The following is a 22,570-nucleotide window of genomic DNA, read 5'->3' on the forward strand; positions in this document are numbered from 1 at the left end:
CTAATTCAAGTATTTTATAGCACCGTAATTTCACATGACATAAGGTAGTTAAACTGAGTGCATTCAGTTGATGGTTGCATATAGGAGAATATGTTTTCCCCTTTAGATTGGTGGTTATGAATACAGTATACCAAATAACCCCTTCCCATGCACACACATACACATATACATTAATAAAGACATTTTATTCATAAAAGAAGTTTTTCTCTCACCAGCGTCTGGGTAACGGAACGGAGTACTTTCACTTTTACTGTTGCTTAGGCGGTTAGGTTAGATTTTGTGATAACAATAAAAAAAAAAAGATAATTTTACATTCCCGTCGTGATAAATTCTGATATAGTTTGAACAACAGTTATTCTTAGCATGGGGAATTTTTCCTGGAAATTCGAGGGAGTACGTAATTTAGTACACTCGACCTGCAATTAATACAACTTAAAACATAGTTTCGGAATTTCCTTTAAAATCTTTCTGTCATCAGTTCAAGTACTGTATAAATCATGCGTACCATCATTTCCCCCTACATATAACATATGATAATGGTGCCTAACAGTGGCGGAGCGTGACCTTTCCAACAGTGTAAGCCTAGCATGACGAAGGCTATTTCCCGTTGTGCTTATTTTTGGGCTGACATGGTTAGTGATTTATCCACACACATCGACCCCCCCCCCCCAATTTTTTCAGAACACTTTCCTGGAATTTTTCACCAAATTAAAAATTCTGGTTATCTGATAATTAAGTCAGTGTTATTCCTATCACAATGAGTAACGTATCGATAAAAAATATGCAAAGTTAGATAAAATTAATAATAATAAACAAAAGGAAACAGAAAAGTGCTGAATACTTTTTACAACCGCATAACCAAGTATCAGCTCCGTATCATGAATCGCAAAATCGGCGCACTTTATTTTTCATTTCTGTTACTACAAGTTGTACGTCTGCTAGAGAAGGAAGGGGTGGGCCTACCTATATCCACAAGTTTCTTCTTGGCAGCAAAATCCTTGCTGGACAACGGCGTCTTCAACAAGTTCTCCACCCCACCGCACAATCACACTCATTTTATTCCATAATGCACTTCACTACTGTATCACACCACAGCACAGGGACGAGAGTCCGCTTTTCAATAGATGGAATTCGCAAAAGCAATACCTCGAGACTTTAACAAACACACAGCAAGAAGGGGAAACAAAAAGAAACCAGATCCAAAATCGGTCCCTGCTCAAAGCAGTGATCTTTCGGACTGTGAGGGGAATATCCCTTTCGGATATAAATAAATTCTCTCTCTTGCCTTAAAATTCCCTATATTTAGTAAAAAAAAAATACAATATAAAAGAAATGCGCACAAATTGTAGGGATATATCCAGAAATTTCTATCAAAGGACATGCAAGTGCTTTCTTAGGATAGTGTAAAAGCAAATCTAGCACCTAAAAGATCATAAACAGGCTTTTCGTACGTTGTTCGAAGAGTGTTTGAATCACGGACTATGTAATTAATAATATTTGGTTCACATTTGACATGAAATTTGTAAAATTGGTTCAATCTTCAGTTTTCATTAACATTTATTTCACTTTTTAGCTCAATTATTACCAGCTGAGTTCATACATAAACGGAAAACAGAGTCTTAATATGTCTAATGTTTATGCTCTCCTACAAGCGAAAAACAGAAACAACAAGAATTTAGCACATCAATGTGTATCTAGTTTTCCCGTATCCCGCTCATTTCTAGGTTTCTCCTTTTTCCCCTTCGTGTTAGTTTTTTGCTTCAGAATTCCCTGTTCCTGGGGAAAAAAACCTCCTTGAAGCACCACCAGCTCAAATTTCCTTTGCAGTCAACCATTCATACCCGACAACGCTGGAGCCCCTCCTCTTGCAGGACCTGTCACTCGCTGGCGCGTATTCAGTGAAGCCAACCCAAGCATAATGGTGCTAAATCTCGCACAAGTTTAAAAAGTCGTTTGTAAGTTGGAGATATAAATAAAACAACAGGGCCGCTTTTCGTTGTGGTTGAATTTTCTCAAACTTTTCACATAACGTGGAACCCATGCCGTTGGTTGAACCATTCGAATTTATATTTGTTTTTGTTATAAATTAATATTTATATGAAAATCCCAGAACAATTTAGTAGTATGTAGCATAATTTCGGAGTTTAAACGACACCATGGATGTCCAGAAGAGGCAAGGGGAGGAGACACTTCCTGAAAAATGAATGTCAACCATTTTCACACATATAATTTCATTTCAGTCACATCAAATTGTTAATTGTTGTAAGGGCGTTGCAGAAAAATGTTAACTTCAAATTGAATTAGTATATTTTGAGAAGGGAAATATACCTAGTTTACCCTAACCCCTGAAGAAAATACTTTGCTTAATCCTCCCTGGTGGAAAGAAAAACTGCGGACGTCCATGAACAACGCTTTTTCTAAACATGAGGTTTGCAACGCTGTTGTAAGCTTCTGCCCGTAGGTTTACACACCTAGGGTTTCGACGCGCTCTTCTCCCTATATTCCTTGCTCTTCTCCTTCCAGATACGGTGGGCGACGGTAGGCACTACTCCTTCGCGGTCAGAAATTTGTAAGGCAACATTCAGACGGCTTACAACTTTCCCCAAGCAAAAGGCGGGAGTTCTCATGTGCCATCTGGTGCTTAAGTGTTGCAATCTAACAAACAGGATCTCGAAGACTGGTATCGGGCCGAGATGAACTTTGAAGTTTTTACGAATTTTGCCATATAATTACATACATTTTACTAGAACTAATAAAGTGTAAGCCCGGCTTACACGGCTTACATGGACGCTCCGCGCCTGGTGCCTAATTCATGTATTTTATAGTACTGTAATTTCATTCACTGTTTGAAACATGACAATATATTGCAGAAAATTAATTCTTCTTATTTTGTGCTGCATCGTTATTTTACATTTTTATGTGAGGTGGGTGGAACGTTGGCATACATTTCCCACGTAACACATTTTGCAGTAGTATTTTATTTCGCGATTGCCAAACGTAAGGAATGTTGCAAAATATCAGCTCTAATTCTTACAAAGTACGTGGAACAATGTAATCAACACTAAAAAGGAAAATGGCCCAAAGTATTCAATTCTTTAGGTACATCGTAGCAACAATTCACAATACATACGTATTTCACTCTCCCCCAGATTTGTTCCAATTGCCCTTAATGTTCATACACAATAATATTAATAGCATACTAACATAACGTACTTACTCGAAATACGACTGAAACGAAGTGGGCTTCTTTCTTCAAAACCTTCCTCCGCAACAGCTGATAGTGTCCATCTTGAAAATCTGTAGCCGTGAACGAACTTGGTAGGTGCCTGTCTTGAGTGGATTCAAGTCGTTTTCCATTGGCGCATCCGTGACCGCACTCGTTAACGAAGAGTGGAGACTACGCTAAATGGCATTCGTTAGCCTTTCTTGACAAAAAGTCACAAAATCGTTACACCTTAACATGTAAACAGTTCAAGACTAAGGCCCAAGAACCACTGAGTCAACTGGAATCGACATGGAACAAGGCAAAAGCGTTACCACTATGACGATATTAGGTCATAATTGCATTCGAGGTAATAAATACTCTTCATATTCAAGAATTAAACGGCTAAGTGTGTTTCTCTTGGTAATTAAATAAACTCATGATTTAATATTACTTGCCCGTAAAATTAATGCACATGTAGTGAACAGATTTCTCACTAGGGGGTAGGTGTTTGCAGGCAATCTGTTAGCATGGGAGTATAATGCAAAATATGCTCGCTAGATGTCACCATTTGAAAGAATAGTAAAAAGAAAGAAAAATCTTATTATTACTATGTTTGATGTAATAAATTTTAATGTAGATTACTTTGTTCGTTTATTGGGAATTTGAAATTCATGTAACCTGTATTTTGAAAGTTGTATAAAGAATCTTGATGTAAATAATATGTAATGAGGGACAATTTGGCTGATTCGGCGTGAAATAGGTGTATTCAAAAATCCATGAGAGGAAAAGTATAAAAAGGCATTACATTATTTTCGCTTGTATATAGATTTTTAGTGTATAAGTAGTGTAAATTGATTTAAAACATACTTAAATGTACCCTAACTCACACATGAACTACCATATGTAATAGTATGCGAATAACGGTTGCGTGTGTTATCGCTGGCGGAAGTCTGAAGAATCCAAGCGAAAAAGGACTTGTTGGGAGAGGTATCGAGAGGAACGGCGTCGGTTGGAAAGAGAGGGAAATGGAAGAATGGATGGCGCGAACTGCAGCAAAACTTGGCTGTGTTGGTATCGCACATTTGCAGATAAGTAAATCAAATGATAGTGAGACGTCCGTGATCCTGAAGTCCAACTGACACTATTATGCTTCAAAATCCAAAAGGAAGTGATTTTGTGGGCTATTGCTAGCTAAGTGAAGGAACGGTAAGAAAACGTTTTAGCTTTGGCTACATCAAGAAGGTAAGAATTTTCCATACGCACAGTGAAGTGCTCACCACAAACTCGTCACGTACTAGTACCATATACGCAATGGCGACGAGAATACAAGTTTTGTGGAATCACGTACGTTCGCGAAAATTGCTGTACAGCTCAATTGAACGTAATATATCATGATATAAAACAGTGCATTATATGGATAACCGAGTGACGCATCGTGTTTAACGCATGCAGCCATTGTGATAACTATTGTATTACCCGAGCGAAACTTCATTGATAAGAAAGCAAGGTGTTATTACGTTAAATAGATACTGCTAGGAGTACTTAATGGAACGTTAAATTAACTTCGATAAATAGTACATTCTAGTGGGGGAAACGTCACGTGACGAAATTTTTATTTTGAATGTGCACAAAAGAACATTGAAAGCATTGCAAGTATTGCACCCAGTCCAATGCACGGACGAGGTATTTGAGAAAAATAAAGGGGAATGTTATCAGATTGAATTCTTTAAATTGTCTACAGTGTGACAGGGAAGTACCATTTGAGTATTATAAGAATTTCCAATTTGTTGCATGAAGAGAGTTAGTTTTGAAGTCATACCTACACGCAGGAACAAGTATTTATACCAGCTGGTTTGTTCTTTGCTCAAGTATTAGTTTGAACCGGATCCAAGTTTTGAATAATTTGTTGTTCTGAGGTATCTTTTATCAACCAGGTAAAGTAACCTTATGGGATCTTATATATTAGTATTGAAAGGTGATGTGAAATTTCATGAAAAATAACAAATATATGTTGTAATGCAAAGTGATCAAATAATCTTAGATATTGTGCTTAGCTTAAATGTAATTTCAACATATTCGCGACAGAATAAATAGTTTGAACGTCTGTTAGCTTTACATTTCACCAAAATATTGCAACACAGTATCTAGTCATCAGCTATGCATGTGATTTAACCATGAGATTCCTTTTCAGGTGGGGGTGACTTCGGGTGCTGGATGGAATTTACACATATTCGTATACTTAATTGATCAGGTTGAATTTTATTTGGTTCACCTTTCGCCGTTAGTGAATTTCAGTATTTGAAAATACGTTATGGTTGAACCCTTTATGGCAAGTCAATTACCACTCAGAAAACACAAAAAGGAAGGTATACCTTAATGTTTGCAGAGTCTAATTCTGGTTTGAATCAGGTTTTAGTCAAAACAGAGAATTACTTGTATATGTTCCTCATCCAGCTGGAGTAACACCTAAGGTACAGGGTGGTGAATAAATAGACAGACCAAATTTAAATTATATATATATATATTCTTAATTAGTATAAATTTAGTGTTAAAGTTTTTCTTCCTTTCGGTGGTTAGGATCCGCCCATTGAGATTCATAATGGACGGTACTGCACGGTACCCAAGTGAGAGTGAGTTGGTATTGGGACAAATAGGCAAAAAGGAAATCATACTGTCAATTGGGGTAATAACAAAATTCTCACGAGGTTAATAGGATTGGGCATCCCTGCTTAGGCTGATCGTGATTAAAATCTCGAGATCCATTTTGTCTCTCTTAGCACTCTCAGATATCGTGAAATCACTAAACTATCAGAAAGGCCCTACAAGTTTCTCATAGGTCCCGATTTCACGTTCTGAAAATATGGTAGCTTTAGACAGGTGTGAATGCTTCTCTTTAAAAAAAAACATTGAACAATATTTGACCGGACTATTGGGGGAGGGTGATCCCACCATTATTGGAGCGCAGGTGTGAATCAAGATTAAGTGTGTATGTGTGTGTGTGGGGGGGGTGTTAGCGTGTGTGAGTGGCGCGGGCGCACGGTGTCATTTTATTTGTAAGTATGACGTATTGATATAGATTAATTGCTCTCATCTCTTCTCAGATGACAAGGTTATGCCTCATCCAGCGTTCCCTTTTCTACAGACTAAGCAGCCAATATAACAATTTAACATATCAAATATATATTTTTGAAAATCAGGCACGTTTTAAAAGGCTGTTGTACAAGAATGTGTAAGACCCTTTATCGGATGTAATTTTTATTTATGTTGTTATTTTTTTTGTTCTTTTTCACTGTTATAAATTCCAATGTAAAATGGATAACGCTATATTTGGAATTAACTTTTTAAATAAATAAATAAATAATAAATAAAAATATTTTACATTATGCATATGTGACAGTTTCCTTTGCATGTTGTCTTATGTGATATTCCTTTCACAAATTTCACCACTTTTCATCTTCATTTTTGTGACTATCCAAAAGTGTCTAAAAATTAAATTTAAATACAACAAATCAATCAATCAGTCAATTTGTCCCTGCGTTTTACACTTTCTCTTCCTGATCCAAAAACAATATTCCGAGGATGCAATGCGTCAGTATAGCCATGTAATTTTTTTCCATTATCATCGTGTGTTTAAGCATTTCTTAAAGCAAGCATGCTCTGTGCTGTTTGTCCTTATTGCAATCACACAATCACAATAAAAGATACATAGTTCCATTTCCATTAGTCGGAATAAAGTCAATTAAGAGTTCGACTAATATTAGTCGTTGCTGACTAATTATAATTCATCTAATATTAGTCGGAAAAGTAGTCGACTAATTAGTCCATGGTGCCCATCACTATATATATAGCGGTTCGGATCCTACTTTAAACTGTACGCCCAGTACATATCTATATATCTGTGCATAAAGTGGACGTAAAAAGAAACGAAAAAGAAAGCTTAATTGAGGGATAGTGTCCACCTGCAACCCCACTCCCACTGCCCATCACGATTCATCCTACCTCGTGCAGAAAAGCGACCATAGATAATAGATAAACTAAATAGGCCTTCATACTCAAGTAGCAAAAGTGACAGAAAATCGATGTAAAAGTGGGAAAATTTAAAAAAATTTAGATTAACTAAAAAATATACTATCGTTCGCTGCAGAAATTTCAGTAACTCCTATGTATTTTTTACAATATCATGACACACAGATACTCACCGATACCGACGCTTGAAAATTGGAACTATTACTAATTAACTAACTCTCTAGCCTTCTTAAACCAGAAGGTTTATGGCTGTAAAAACACAGGCCCTCCATCTGTTCTTATCATGGGCAAGAACAATTCAATCTTTTCCATTCTTTCCGCTTTCCTTTAAGTCTGTGTCAACGTATTTAGTGGCTGCGGTGGCTCAGTCGGTAACGCGTCTGACTACCATGCTGAATGTCCCGGGTTCGATCCCCGGCCGGTTCAAATCCGGGAACTTTTCTAACGTTGGAAGCGGCCCCGGCGCCCATCCAGCGTCGAATAACATGGGTACATGAGGGAAACCCTGGGGGGTAAAGGCGGTCAGGGGCGTGGTGCTGATCACATCACCCCACTCACGACCGGATCAAGAAAGTGTGGGGCGTTACACCCGCACCCCCTATAGGCCTTCATGGCGTGGTGCTAAGCACAGGGGAACACTTTACCATTTCACTTTTTTTACCTGTCTCAACGTTATTCCTACATCTTCGTCTTAGTCGGGCCTCCCAGATGACGCAGTGGTAGCGTCGTCGCCTTGTAATCAAGCGGTCCGGGGTTCGATACCCGTTGGAGGCCCATAGTGGTTGGGATTCCACTTTAAACTTTAGGTCCAGTCCCGATTAGCCTTCCTGTGCATAAAGTGGACTTAAAACAACAATTCAATCAATGGAGGATACGTATCACTTTGATTATCCGCAAGCGTTATTGTTGACAATTTATTGACACTTTTGCCTCATGAAACATTTTAGCTCCAAACGCCAAGAAGGAATGTAGCTGTAGCGAAATTTGCGCTACAAACTACAGGAATTGTGTAGCTTCGCTTCTGCTACTCTATGTGATCCAAAGTATCCGGACACACCGCGAAACGTGTGTTTATCATAGAGGGCGACACAGTACTGCCATCTACCGCGTGGAACACATAGTCAGCGAACTCAGTAGTCTGCAGACAGTGTGAGACAGCAGTATGGAATGGTCTGAGGAACTCATGGACTTTCAACGTGTTGAGTTGGTTGGGTGCCACTTGTGTAGGAAGTCTGTGCGTGAGATTTCCACCCTCCTAAACATCGCTCTGTCCACTGTTTCCGATGTTATAGTGAAGGGATGTGTACAACCCAAAACGGTGCAGGCCAACCTCCCATGTTGACCTCCAGAGACCATCGAGTGTTGAAGATTGTCGTACAGCATTATCGTCAATCATCCATCGCCACCATCACACGGAAATTCTGAACTGCATCAGGATCTACTCCAAGCACCATTACTGTTTGGCGCAAGGTGCGGTAACTTGGTTTCCATGGCCGAGCAGCTGCCCATAAGTCAAACATCACACAGACAAATGCCAAACGCCGCCTCGTGTGGTGCAAGGAGCGTCGAAACTGAACCATAGAACAGTGGAAAACCGTTGTGTGGAGTGATGAATCATAGTACACAATGTGGTGATCCGATGGTAGGTGTGGGTGTGGCGAATGCCTGGTGAACGACATCTACCAGCCTGTATAGTGCCGACAATGAAATTCGGAGGTGGCGGAGTTACAGTGTGGTCATGTTTCTCCTGGAGGGGGCTTGGCCCCCTTGTTGCTTTACATGGCAATGTCACGGCACAAGCTTACGTTGACATTTTAACAGCTTTCATGCTGCCTACCGTCGAAGACCAGTTCGGGGATGACCATTGTGTCTTTCAACACGACCGAGCACCCGTTCATATTGCAAGGCTTGTGGGGGAGTGGTTTGACGACAACAACGTCCCACTAAAGGACTGGCCTGCGCAGAGTCCTAATTTGAATCCCATATAAGATCTCTGGGATGTTTTGGAATGCCGACTTCGTGCTAGACCACACCGATCCACATCAATACCTCGTCTCATTTTGGCGCTCTGCGAGGAATGGGCTGCCATTCCTCAGGAAACCTTCCGGCACCTGATTGAAAGTATGTATGTGAGAGTGTACGCTGTCATCAAGGCTCAGGGTGGGCCAAAACTGTATTGACTGCTAGTGTTCCAGATTGAGGGTTGCCCAAACTTGTACTTTATTTTCAGGTGGGTGTCCGGATACTTCTGATCACATAGAGTATTTTAAGAATGCAGCGATGCTACAAGCAATGTGACACTTCCAACCACTGGTAAATTACTGACATGTTTCTTTCAAAAGTAAGCGATTCTCTTACGTTTCTTTTATTAGCCTCTAAAATTATTATCAACGCGGCCCTTTTACGATCATTTTGACCCTAAATTCACTCTTACATCCACCTAAATAATGTTCTTGAACTACAACCGCAATGGAAAAATGTGGATAAAACCCTGACTTTATCATTTCCTTGAATACTGACCGACAAGGTCTTCGAACGTTACTGTTCGTCATTCAAAAGTAATTCAAACATATTTTTTTAGGTCGTCGCCATGCAGTTTTACGAAAATATGTTGGACTGCCGTCCAGAGATATTGCTGTGGTTATTGAATTCACTCAGTAATGTTTATTATATCTATTGATGTGGTATTTAGGTCGGAAATGCCAAAGAAACGCAAGATAAATAAAACCACATATAAACGATTTATTTTGTCGCTACGTAAAGAACATCTGTGGTAAATTGCTTGAGTGTTCATTGAAAAAGTACTGGTTTTTATAACGTTGTTTCTTCAGTAACCTCTTATCTGTTAGGAATGAAAATTATAGTCAGCTATTTTCCAAAATCTAGTATTTCATACTATGATTTCCTAACCGCTAGTAAAGAAAATAGCAACGCCTTCGCGGTCAGTTTTCAATGTCGAAGCACTGAGGCAGAACTGAAGCTTCGCAGGTGGAAGGTTTTCTCGGAATCCATCGCTTCAGGGCAACGGTCCCGTTGAAGTGAGGCTTGAGAGCTGTTGAAAATTACTAGTGCCATCTCTTGTCTTCTTGTGGAAGCTGGATTTGGAGTGGTGCCTCTCAGCGCCTCCTAGCGTACTATTCCGAAGCTTCTTGCGAGAGCCTGATACCAGCGGGAGGTCCGTGCAGCGAGTTTCCTGCCTTCGATGAAGATCTGCTTACATATCCTTATTTGTGATCTTACCAGTGAGATTTCAGTATTGAAACTCAACTTACACAAAGATATTATTTATCCTAAATTATGTATCTTATTCCCAATATCACAGAACACAATAATAGGGTTGCAGTAGACAATGAAAAAAATATTATCACTTCTGATCAGTATAATCTATCAACATTACAAGCTCATCTGCCTAGAGGAGTGTTACTATCACAAAACTCCGTTACACAAAGAGTGGAATTGGTTTCTGCAACTGAAACAGTTGATCTGGGTACACGTGGTAAACTACCGGGTTTCGAGAATAATACGAAACTTGAGCCTGCCGTCAATCACATAGGTGGTAATATTATTAAATTCTTGGCCATAGAGACTCTGAACATCCATTGTGATGTAGCAGAAGGGTTGATTACCAATTCTGATGGCAACGTAGGCAGTCACAAACAAACTGGAATCATAGCAACTTTCAAACCAAGTTCTGAGTTTATGGAGCCAATCATCTACACACCCTCCTCACCAATCTAGTGTATTCATTTATAAACTCGCCCAAATGGGATTATCACCACGATTTCTGAAATGGTTTGTCAACTTTCTAGTAAATAGAACTTTCTCTGTTAAGAATGGTGAAACAATTTCCTCTAGAAAATAAATATTTTGTAGAGTACCTCAAGAGTCGCCCCTTGGGCCAATTCTGTTTGCTGTTTTTATCAATGATGTTACATTATGTTTTAAATCTAGCCCTTGTTTATTATATGCAGATGATATAAAAAAATTAAGAGTATTTTAACAAGTAACGATGTAGCTAGACTTCAGGCTGATCTAGATAGAATGGCATATTGGTGCAAGATTAATGAAATGGAAAATAACTTGAAAAAGTGTCAAGTTTTAAGATGTACTAAGAAAGTTCATTACATAGTCTCCAACTATTATATTTTTCAAAATAAAATCCAAGTGTGCGACAGTCATAAATATTTAGAAATATTAATAGACTCGTCTCTCAAATTTGAATTGAATTCAATTGAATTGAATTGAATTGAATTGAATTGAATTGACTTTATTGCTGGGCGATGTTCAGCTGTTGCTGGTCTACCACCTAACCCCAAAAAGTACAGATTAAAATTAAAATAAAATAAAATTCAAGATTACAAAGAAAATGAACAAGAAAGTACAATAAAATACAAATGGAATAAAATCTTATACAATAGAACAGATAAAAACTAAAAATTAAAATTAAATTCATATTACAAAGAAATTGATCAAGAAAGTACAATAAAATACAATAGGAATAAAATCATATACATTGGAACAATATTGGCAGTGAATTAGGTAATAAAGTAACTGAAGTCGACAAAGTTGATAGTAAGAAAAAAAAATTCTGGCAACTCACAGTATTTATCATTATTCATAAGTTGATTTACCCTGCTTCTGATCGTTGATCAGTGATTCACGGAGCATATCGCGAAAACGTCTGAAGTTTTGATTTTTGGTTAGATTTGGTAGTGCATTCCAGGCTTTGGGTGCTGCGTAGCTGAAAGAGGCCTGATAAGCTGAAGTTCTGCAACGAGGTAAGCTGAAACTGGCAGCGTTTCTGGTTGAATGCGAGTGAATTTTGCTTCTGAAGTTTAATTTCGAAAAGAGGTAGTTTGGGCTCTTGCTATTAATTATGTTGTGCAGTGTACAAAAGAAGTGCAGTTTTCTCCGTCGTGCCATGGAAAGGATTCCGTGCTCATTAAGCACAGGGAGAATATGTTCACACTTTTTTGTTCTATATACATATCTAATGCATGCGTTTTGAACTTTCTGTATTTTTATTGCAAGCTTTTTTGTTATTCTTAGCCCGTAAACGACATCACAATAGTCAAATAGGGGGAAGATAAGAGACTGCACTAGGTTTAATTTTATCTTAGGAGAGAGGAAGTCTACCAGAAGATAGAGGCTTTTTAATATCGAATACGCCTTGCCACATTCTTGTATCACCTGCTCAGACCAATCGAGCCGCTGGTTCATGATCAGTCCTAGATTTTTTACTGTTTCAGAAAATTTAATACGCTGTGTGTGAAGAATTATTTCGCATTCATTGATGTTAATATGTTTCAAGAGACAGCCTGTTCCTATAATTGTAAATATTGATTTGTTTGAATTTATTACTAACCCATTTGAAGCGCACCAATCGCTTATGTTCTTTAAATCTTGGTTTAAAAGTGCGACCGCGTCCTGCAATTTTGATATGCGTGTGGATATATACAATTGAGTGTCGTCAGCATAACAGTGAACGTTGCATATTTTCACAGACTTGACTAAATCAGCGGCCGAGAGCGTGAATAGCAGCGGACCAAGGATCGAGCCCTGAGGCACCCCAGCTCGTACCTGAAGTGGAAAAGATAGATCCCCTGTCTTAACCCGCTGTTTTCTCCCGCTAAGATAATTTTCGAACCATTTAAGTGCAGTCGGCGAGAATTTATAATAATGAAGCTTGGCCAGAAGGAGCTTATGCGGTATAGTGTCAAAGGCCTTGCTAATGTCGAGCAACACCAGTAGCGTTACGTTAGATTGATCCATCGATTTAAAAATGTTGTCGGTTACTTTTAAGAGCGCCGTTTGTGTGCTATGGTGAGGGCGAAAACCGGATTGCTGCCGGGGAAGGATATGAAGTTTGTCAATATGCTTTCGAATTTGATCATTTGCAATTTTTTCGATGATTTTTGAAAGCACCGGCAGAATGCTGATGGGCCGCAAGTCATTCACAGAAACCGGGTTCTGTTTTTTAGGGATGGGAATTACCGTTGCCTCCTTCCAAGAATCAGGGAAACTTCCCGTGGAGAGTGAGTAGTTGATTATGTGCGTGAGCGGTGGGAGGATATGATGAAGAGAGAGCTTTAACATTTTTATTGATATGTCATCGGATCCAGATGCATTTGATTGGATTTCGTACATCGCTTTCCTGACGCGAGAACCATCCACCTCGCAGAAACTGAACGCCTCTGCACCGTGGTCGAAACTGCTGGCGTAACATTTCTCACATTGCTGCGAGACTAGCTCTTCATTAATTTCCATTTTGGACGATACGTTGACGAAATGGTTGTTCAGTGCGTTTGCGTCATTTAGTGCGGGTGGAAGGCTCTCCATTTTGTTTTTCCTGCCATATCCCAAGCTTCGCAGGTGTTTCCAAATGTGTTTCGAATCGTTGGATGAATTAATGATGTATTCAAAATATGCCTTTTTTTTCTTGTCTTACGACTGAAGTAGCGAAGTTACGCAATCTCTTATATTCATTCCAATGGGCAGGATTATTTGTTCGTTTAAATTTTAACAGCATGTTGTCGCGTAACCTCATAATTAATTTAACATTATCTGTAATCCAGGGTACTTTTCTTTTTGTTGCACGAACTGTTTTCAGAGGGGCGTGTTTACCAAATACTTTAATCAGTTTCTCCGTAAAGAAACGCACCTTGTCGTCAATGTTTTCGTAGTGCATCAGAGGATTCCAGTCGATGCTCTCTAGATCTTCCTTCAGAGCATCCTTCACTATCGCACTGTACTCCCTGTATGTGATCGTTTTGCCCTTACTTTGTGATTTCCCGTAACGTAAAGAGAGATACGCTAAAGAGTGATCAGAATTACTGACTGGTACCGTAACACCAGAATTGATAATATCACTTACATTATTTACAAATATTGGATCAATGAGCGTTCTAGTAGCGGCGGTAATTCGCGTTGGTTCAGTTAAGATTTGAGTGAGGTTAAACTGATTAACAAGTGATTGAAGATAGGAAGTGTCGGGTTCGTTTGGTTTCAAGAAATCTACATTAAAGTCGCCTAATACCACTAGATGATGGACTTTATGGTTAATATCTGATATAATATCTTCTAGGATTGATAGCTTAGAATAGGGTATATCTCCGGGTCTGTAAATCCCACAGATCCCACTGTTTCTTTCTTTAAACGAATTTTTACTATTATATGTTCAATATTTGTTTGTTCTTCCGAAATATATGAAATCTCTTGAGCTTGCAGTTCAGACCGTACATATAATAAAAGCCCGCCTGCATTTTTGTGTTTTCGGTCTTTTCGCAAAACTGAAAACCCAGGGATATTTATGGTTTTGTCATCAATGTGTCCTTTGAGCCACGTTTCGGTAACTAAAAGGGCGTCCACGTTCATTTCCTTTACGGTGTGACGTACTTCGTCCAGTTTGGGCATCAGGGAGCGAATGTTTACATGTGCGATAGTGAAAGAGGAGGGAGGGCGGGGGGAGGCAGCAGTGGTCGCGTTGGCCGGGGGCGATTTTCTTGGAAGAAAGCAAAGGTCTGTCCCCCCGTTTGCCACTGCAGCGGGGGTTGAGGGCGATGGAATGCACTGTTCCGTTAGAGGAGGTTCACCCAGGAGTGGCAACATTTGAAAGTTTAACATATACCCCGTGAATTCTGACGACCAGAAGCAAAATAAAATCTTTACCTGTGCACATATTTTCCACAAAATCTATAAAGTTGATTGCATTTAACAGAAAAATATCAACTGTGATATACATTTCATAAAGATTAAAAAAATAATGAAAAATAGTAGTAAAAAATAATAATATAAAATAAACTTAAAAGAAGAATGAAATTAAATATATTAAATAAAATGAGGATACTTGTGTCCCAGGTAAGTATCACATAATGCATCGCGTCCCAGTCTATGTCTGGTGCTTCATTTTAACAACACAGTGTAGTTCGGGGGAGGACAACTTATGCACTGGATTTTGAATGATCATTCCTATTCTAGAGTCCCCGGAGCTGTGCCTCTCTCGTGATATAGTTCTTCTTGCCATCCACGACGACCACAATTTTTCCATCTTGGGTGTATACATTCTTGGTATCGAACTTTTGGATGGCTTGACGTAGAAGTTGCAGTCTTGCCATGCACAGGTCCTCCCTGATTACAATGCCCGAGTTCTTCAGTTTTCTTTTCTTCCTGAAGACTGCCGACCGTGATCTGTAGCTCGTGAATTTCACGATTATGGGTCTTGTTGTTCCGGGGCGGTTTTGTCCAACACGGTGCGAGCGACAAATATCTTCCTGCTTTAATTTTTGGCCCAGCTGTTCTTCAAAAAGCGAAAGCGCAATATTGTCCGTGTTTTCGTCTTTCTTCTCAGGGATCCCGAATATACGGACACTGTTACGTCTCTGGTATTGTTCTAACTCGTGAATGTTTTCGTGGAGCTCCTGTATCTCATCATCTTTGCTGCGGAGCTCCTTGCGTAGGTCTTCGAACATGTCGCTGTTGAATTTCAGCGAATCCTCAAGCCTTTCCACCACGATTTTCGTCACCGATTCAATTATCGCGTCAACAATTACTTTCGACACTTCAGGTGTTTGCACTGCCCGCTTTACCTCGTCGCATATCTGCTGCATAAGTTCACCCTTACCTGCATTGCCAGACGGTGATTTAACTGCCGTAGTGCCGCTGCTGCCTCTGCGCGATCCAGGAGCCATGGCGTTGTGGGAGTTTTCGCTTCAATAATATTCCACAAGAACCACAAAGCTGGCACTTCCTTGATATTTTTCAGTCCGAACCGCTGCACTTACACTTCACACTACTTGTAATGCACCAAATAGAACTCTATAGCTGCTACATATGATTATAAATGTATGAGTTAGCGGGACGCGATTTGAACGTGTTCTAGCGCTCGGCGGCCATGAGCATATTTCAGAAATTCGCAAAAGAGCAAAGAAAAAGCTTGGTTATAAATTTTTCTCATGGAAAGTTTTTCAAAAAGAAGATACCTTAATATACCTGCATAAATCGATAGTTCGTCCTATTCTTGAATATGCTAATGAATAATGGTTTCCGATAGCCACAAGTCACCTTCAAAAAGTTGAATCAGTTCAAAAACTTTCTATCAGGTTATTATGCACAAAGTTTCAAGAAAAAATTATATGACCAACATTACTCTGAATGGTTAATACAGTTGAATATGTTTACCTTGTAAGAAAGAAAAAAAATGAAAATGATAAATTTTGTACAGAAGATCATAACTTTTCAAGTTGACAGTGAATAGTTTTTTGAATAAGATATCTTATAATATTCCCAGACATTCCCATAGGTATATCTCAATTCTCAGATGTCTATATAAGGCCAGAGGTTTAGTAGCTAAGCTTGTTGAATCCTGCAATTTGAATTTATGATATGTATAAGATTGTAGGATCAAATGTATTATTTTATAATTATGTATTTAATTCTGTAATTTTGTATAACCAATTTTGACATAGTGATGTACCTGGTTGTTAAATCGTGCTCATCACTTAAATAAATATAATAATAATAATTACTATTACTACTACTATTAATATTATTATTATTATTATTATTATCACTGTGGAATTTGCTCCAAAGGAATTTATGGAAAGCAACAGGTATTGGCATGCTGTCTGTGTAATACAAGGTTTCACGTTAAACCATGTTTGAAACTTTCTAAATATGAAGTTGAATTTTTTATGGTGAACGACACATCTACCTATAAATGTACGAAATGTTTACAACAGCGTAGCGATGAAACGCCTGTGACGCCACGACCCGTTCCGGTGAATCGTGTAGCTGCTCGCGATAGTGCCAATGAAAACATGGACATAAATAGAGAAAATAATGAAGAAATGGCAATACATAGTGATAATAGTGATGAAGATGATATTGATCAAGAACATCAACTTGGAGGACAAAAGCCAGGTAATGTAAACTGTTTCAGTTGCTGCCATGTTAAAGACATTATGTCAACATTGATCTCGACAGTGCAGAATTTAAGTGATCAAATTCAATCTCTTAAAGCCGAAGTGATTGTATTGAAAGAACAGAATGAAGTACTAATGAAAACAGAAGAAAAAAAGATTCTACAAAACACTTATGCACACGTAATTCAAACGAATCTTCCGAAAGAAAAACAAAACACAATCGGAATGCCCCGCAGTACTCCTTGTTTACCTTTATCTACAGTAGCTCACAAAACTTACACAGATAAGGGATCTGATAAGTTTCTGGGTCAATCAGTGCATTCGATAGAAAACAACCAGGTTTTAAATGCATCTGGTTCCGAAAACACTCATCAAGCTTCGACCTTGCAAAATGTAAACAAACAGGTGAACGACGTGAAGAAATCAGTGCAAGGTCAGAATCCATCTACTAGGTTAGCAGTGCAACGCAAAGTTTTTCCTCAGAGAGCTCTATTTGTGACTCGACTTCATCCTGAAGTTTCAAATTCTGACCTTCAGCAATATATTGCTGAAACTTCTTCCGTAAAGAAAATGGTATGTACAAGGCTGAAAACTAAATATGATTCTTACTCTTCTTTTCATGTAGCTGTTTCCCAGGATGACTATGATGTACTATTCGATGAAAATATCTGGCCTAAAGGGGTATTAGTAACAAGGTTTTATGGCGAATTGAAAAATGACAATATAGTTGCCAACAAAAACAAAAGTGTATCTGATACAAATAGTAACAGTAAGTCTGGAGAAAACTCAACTTCAAAAAACTAAGTTTGTCTTTCCTTAGTAATAATATGATTAAATGTTTTTATCAGAATGTTAGAGGAATTAACACCAAATTTGAAACATTAGTAAGCAATATAAATATTGAAAATTATGACATAATTTTTCTTACAGAAAGTTGGTGTAAACAAGATAGAGATTATTTTATAGATTTAGATCCAATGTACAGGGTGATAAGAAAAGATAGAAACCTGGATTTAAACAAACAGAAATCTGGTGGTGGTGGTTGTCTTTTATTTATTAAAAACAAGGTTCAGTTTGTGATCTTGGAATCACCTTTTACAGAATTGGATGTAATTTGGGTAAAATTAATGTCAAATAATTCTGATCCAACCATAATAGGATTGCATTACTTGCCACCTGATTTAAACTGTGACTTGTTTGCAAACTACTTTGATTGGGTAGTTCAAGAGATGTTAATGAAACACAATAAAATAATTTTAGTTGGAGATTTTAATGCTGGTGGAATTGACTGGGCTACTGGAAATTTGTATTGCTCTAATTATTATGTTAAAAGAAAGGCTGAAAAAATTGTTGAAATCGCAACACTTTCTAATCTAATTCAGCACAATGTATCGTATGACCCTTCACTGCCTTTTAATGTTTTAGATCTTCTACTTACTAACATTTCCACTTGTAACATTAGTTTTAATGAACATCCTTTATCTAAAATTGATAAGTTTCATCCACCGTTTTCATTTTATTTTGAATTGGATAGGTCTAAAAAAGACAATATAGATACAAGGGAAAATAATATTTATAGATGTCTTAATTTCGCCAGAGGTGATTATGTGAATGTTTATAATGAATTGTTGCATTTACCATATATGGTTGAAATATCTAATGATGTACAACAATCTGTTATGGAACTGACTAGAAATGTGTATGCAATATTAAAAAACAATATTCCTTCAAAAGTTAAAAGAACAAACAATCAACTGCCTTGGATGTCAAGGAAACTAAAGAGAATGATCAATAAAAAGAGAAGGTATCATGATAAATTTAAACTTACAAATAAGTGTGTATATTACACTACTTATTCCCAATTAAGGAAAGATGTTAAAAAGGAATATTCTAATGTAAAGGAGCAATACTACTCCTCCTTAGAAAACAATGTTAATGGTGACAAGAATGCTTTTTGGTTTCACTTTAATAGAAAGAAGAGAGAAAATACTATTACTGAAATTATTTATGATAATGATGTACTGTTCAATGAATATGATATTGCTAATGCTTTTAGTGAGCTTTTTCACAAATCTTTCTCAAAAAGAAGTCATGTAAATTTTAAAAATATTATTCTTCATTCATACACCAACTTAATTGATGTACCTGTTATATTGGAAAAGGATGTAAGTGATACAATTAACAAACTAAAAGGCAGGTCTTCAATAGGTCCTGATGGCATACCTAATTTTATTTTGAAAGCAAACAAAGATGTTTTTGTACCATTGTTAACTAAAATTTACAACATGTCACTTACTTCTGGAATATTTCCAGATATCTGGAAAAATGTGTTTATTGTACCTGTAACTAAAAACAAAGATGGGAAAGCCAATGATCTTAATAATTATAGACCAATTACTATATTAAATTCCATGGCAAAGGTTTTTGAACACATAATTGCTGACTATTTGTCTTTTTCTTTTAAACAATATATTGATGGAAATCAGCATGGATTTTTTAGAAAAAGGTCTACTATCACAAATTTATTGGTTTTAATAGACTCTCTTAAATCTAACATTAGGAAGCAATCCCAGACCGATATTTTATTTATTGACTTGGCTAAAGCCTTTGATAGTGTCAGCCATCAGTTATTAATTTACAAACTCGACCAAATGGGATTATCACCACGATTTCTGAAATGGTTTTCCAACTTTTTAGTAAATAGAAGTTTCTCTGTTAAGATTGGTGAAACAAATTCTTCTAAACAAGAAATACTTTGTGGAGTACCTCAAGGGTCGCCACTCGGCCCAATTCTGTTCGCTGTTTTTATCAATGATGTTACATTATGTTTTAAATCTAGCACATGTTTACTATATGCAGATGATATAAAAATTTTTAAGAGTATTTTAACAAATAATGATGTCGCTCAACTTCAGGCTGATCTCGATAGAATGACATATTGGTGCAAGATTAATGAAATGGAAATTAACTTGAAAAAGTGTAAAGTTTTAAGATGTACTAAGAAAGTTCATTATATAGTCTCCAACTATTTTATTTATGAAAATAAAATCCAAGTGTGCGACAGTCATAAAGACTTAGGAATAGTAATAGACTCCTCTCTCATATTTGATGAGCACATTTCAGAAATTTGCAAAAGAGCAAAGAGAATGCTTGGTTATATATTTTTCTCATGGAAAGTTTTTAAAAAGGAAGATACCTTAATATTCCTGTATAAAACGATAGTTCGTCCTATTCTTGAATATGCAAATGAATTATGGTTTCTGACTGCAACCAGTCACCTTCAAAAAGTTGAATCAGTTCAAAAACTTTTTATCAGGTTATTATGCACAAAGTTTAAAAAAAAATACTATGACCAACATTACTCTGAATGGTTATCACAGTTGAATATGTTTTCCTTAGAAGAAAGAAGAAAAATGAAAAGGTTAAATTTTGTAGAGAAGATATTAAATTTCCAAGTTGACAGTGAATACTTTTTGAAAAATATAGCTTATAAAATTCCCAGATATTCACATAGGTATATCTCAATTCTCACATGCCTAAACAAGGCAAGAGGTTTAGTAGCTGATCTTGTTGAAACCTACAATTTGAATTTATGTTGATCTATAAGATTGTAGGATCCACTCTTTTATTTCATAATAATGTATTCAATTTTTTAATTTTGTATAACATAATGGTTGTTTAATCGTTATCATGACTTCAATAAATATGATTATTATTATTATTAGAACAATACACAGTTAATTGCACAATATTATATAACAATAAACAATTATTAGTATCAGAGATATAATAGATCTCATTGAAAACTGTAACTTGAAGTGTAAATGTGCTAACTTGTTATGTTATTCTGCAGCTTATGTATTTTATTCGTGTAACTTTGTACTTTTGTATTTGACTTAGTGCTGTATTAGGTTTCATACTGTGCTCAACACTTAAAAAATAAACTATTATTATTATTATACTTGAGTTTGTAAAAGTTAGATGCAGAGTAATATTAATATTGAAAAACATATGGAAACATATATGTTTTATTTTAGCCACTGAATACAAAATAGCATGTGTTTACTGTTGCTTCTACTCAGAAAATGTAAATTGTCTTCAATTTTCACAATACTGTGCGTCCAATGTGGAGTTCTTAATCCACTCAACGTAGTTGCTAACGTTGACATAGATGCCTGGAAAACTCTGGTCGTTACAAGAATGGCCCCAAGAAACCAGCCCTGAAAAAGAAATGTCAGATGATGGAATGAAAACAGTGTTTTGATTGCTTTTTAACTAAAAGCTGTGAACGATGGTAGGAGTGATGAGTTCATGTTTTATGTAATGTTCTTATGTGTTCAATTAAATCAAAACACAGGTATTATTCTTCCATCAATGTAAAGTAAATATATTGCTAATTCCATAAGTTCAAGGAGGTACTTCATACCATTGGTTTGAACTTACATTTGAAAGAAATCGAAGACATTTAAAGTTATAGACTGGAAACTTAATAAAGAAGTAATAAGAATAATTTTATTGCCGATGATTTAGTTTATTTGAATTCGCTTATCTGCCACATTTGACTAATCGCGAAGATGAGGATGAGTGATGATAGGATGAAATTAATGAAGGGACACTTACAAAAAATACCCATGCCCAGGCCAGGATTTGAATTCGGTACCCCTGGCGTCGTAGCGTGCTGTCCTAACGACTACCCCACGGAGGTGAGCAACTAATGCTTAAAAACGATCAAGAAGGAGTTAAAATCAGAGACAGGATTTTTAATATTCAAGCTTGTTCAATGTATACTATTATTTCTTTGCTTTGATAAAGTGTGGTAACATTTTTCCAACTCTTTTCGAAGACGAAAAGGTGGTAATGTGGAAACTCACTTTCTTTGTGAGTAATTTTGTCTAAACTATCAGCTCTTTCTTTTAAGTTTCTGATGTTATGAGCTTCCTTGTAATATTGCCTATCCATTCCTAATTATTCATGTACACCATTCTAATTGCAGAATGATCTGTGTTCGAATTATCGAGAAAAGTACAAGCATTGATAATGTTTTTTTTAAATACTAAATACTTATAATTTTAGAAGAATGTTTTATATTTAATGAACAAAATAAAGTATTACAAATGTTTCAATTGTTGAACGAGTACAATGGATTATAACTAAGGATCCAAAATGAGATCGATGTTATTTTTTAAACCAATCTAGAAACTTTAATCACATATGTATCCCGGTCGGCGCCGAAGCTTAAAGAAATACAAACAAATCTTTATAAAATATTTATGTAATATGGATCTAAATTACGCATTTCCAGCACTTCGTGTTTGCATAATGCATCATCTTCAACTTGAAAAACATTGCATCTTACCTTTTAAATTAACAAGACTAAATACAGCCGAGCCTGATTCTTTCGCTAGAGGCCCCAAACTAT

General features: G+C 36.9%; 1 protein-coding gene across 1 annotated transcript in view; it reads right to left on the reverse strand.

Moving 5' to 3' along the window:
• Window positions 1-21,193: 21,193 nt before the first annotated feature.
• Window positions 21,194-22,570, reverse strand: part of LOC146003591 (transmembrane protease serine 4-like) — a 31,961-nt gene continuing 30,584 nt past the window's right edge. Inside the window, exon 8 of the mRNA XM_083141895.1 lies at window positions 21,194-21,371. Coding sequence (XP_082998021.1) covers window positions 21,250-21,371 — 122 coding nt within the window. The 3' untranslated portion in view covers window positions 21,194-21,249. The remainder of the gene's footprint in view (window positions 21,372-22,570) is intronic.

The sequence above is a fragment of the Lepisma saccharinum genome, chromosome 20 (assembly GCF_977018435.1).
Source record: "Lepisma saccharinum chromosome 20, izLepSacc3.1, whole genome shotgun sequence".
Lineage (NCBI taxonomy): Eukaryota > Metazoa > Arthropoda > Insecta > Zygentoma > Lepismatidae > Lepisma > Lepisma saccharinum.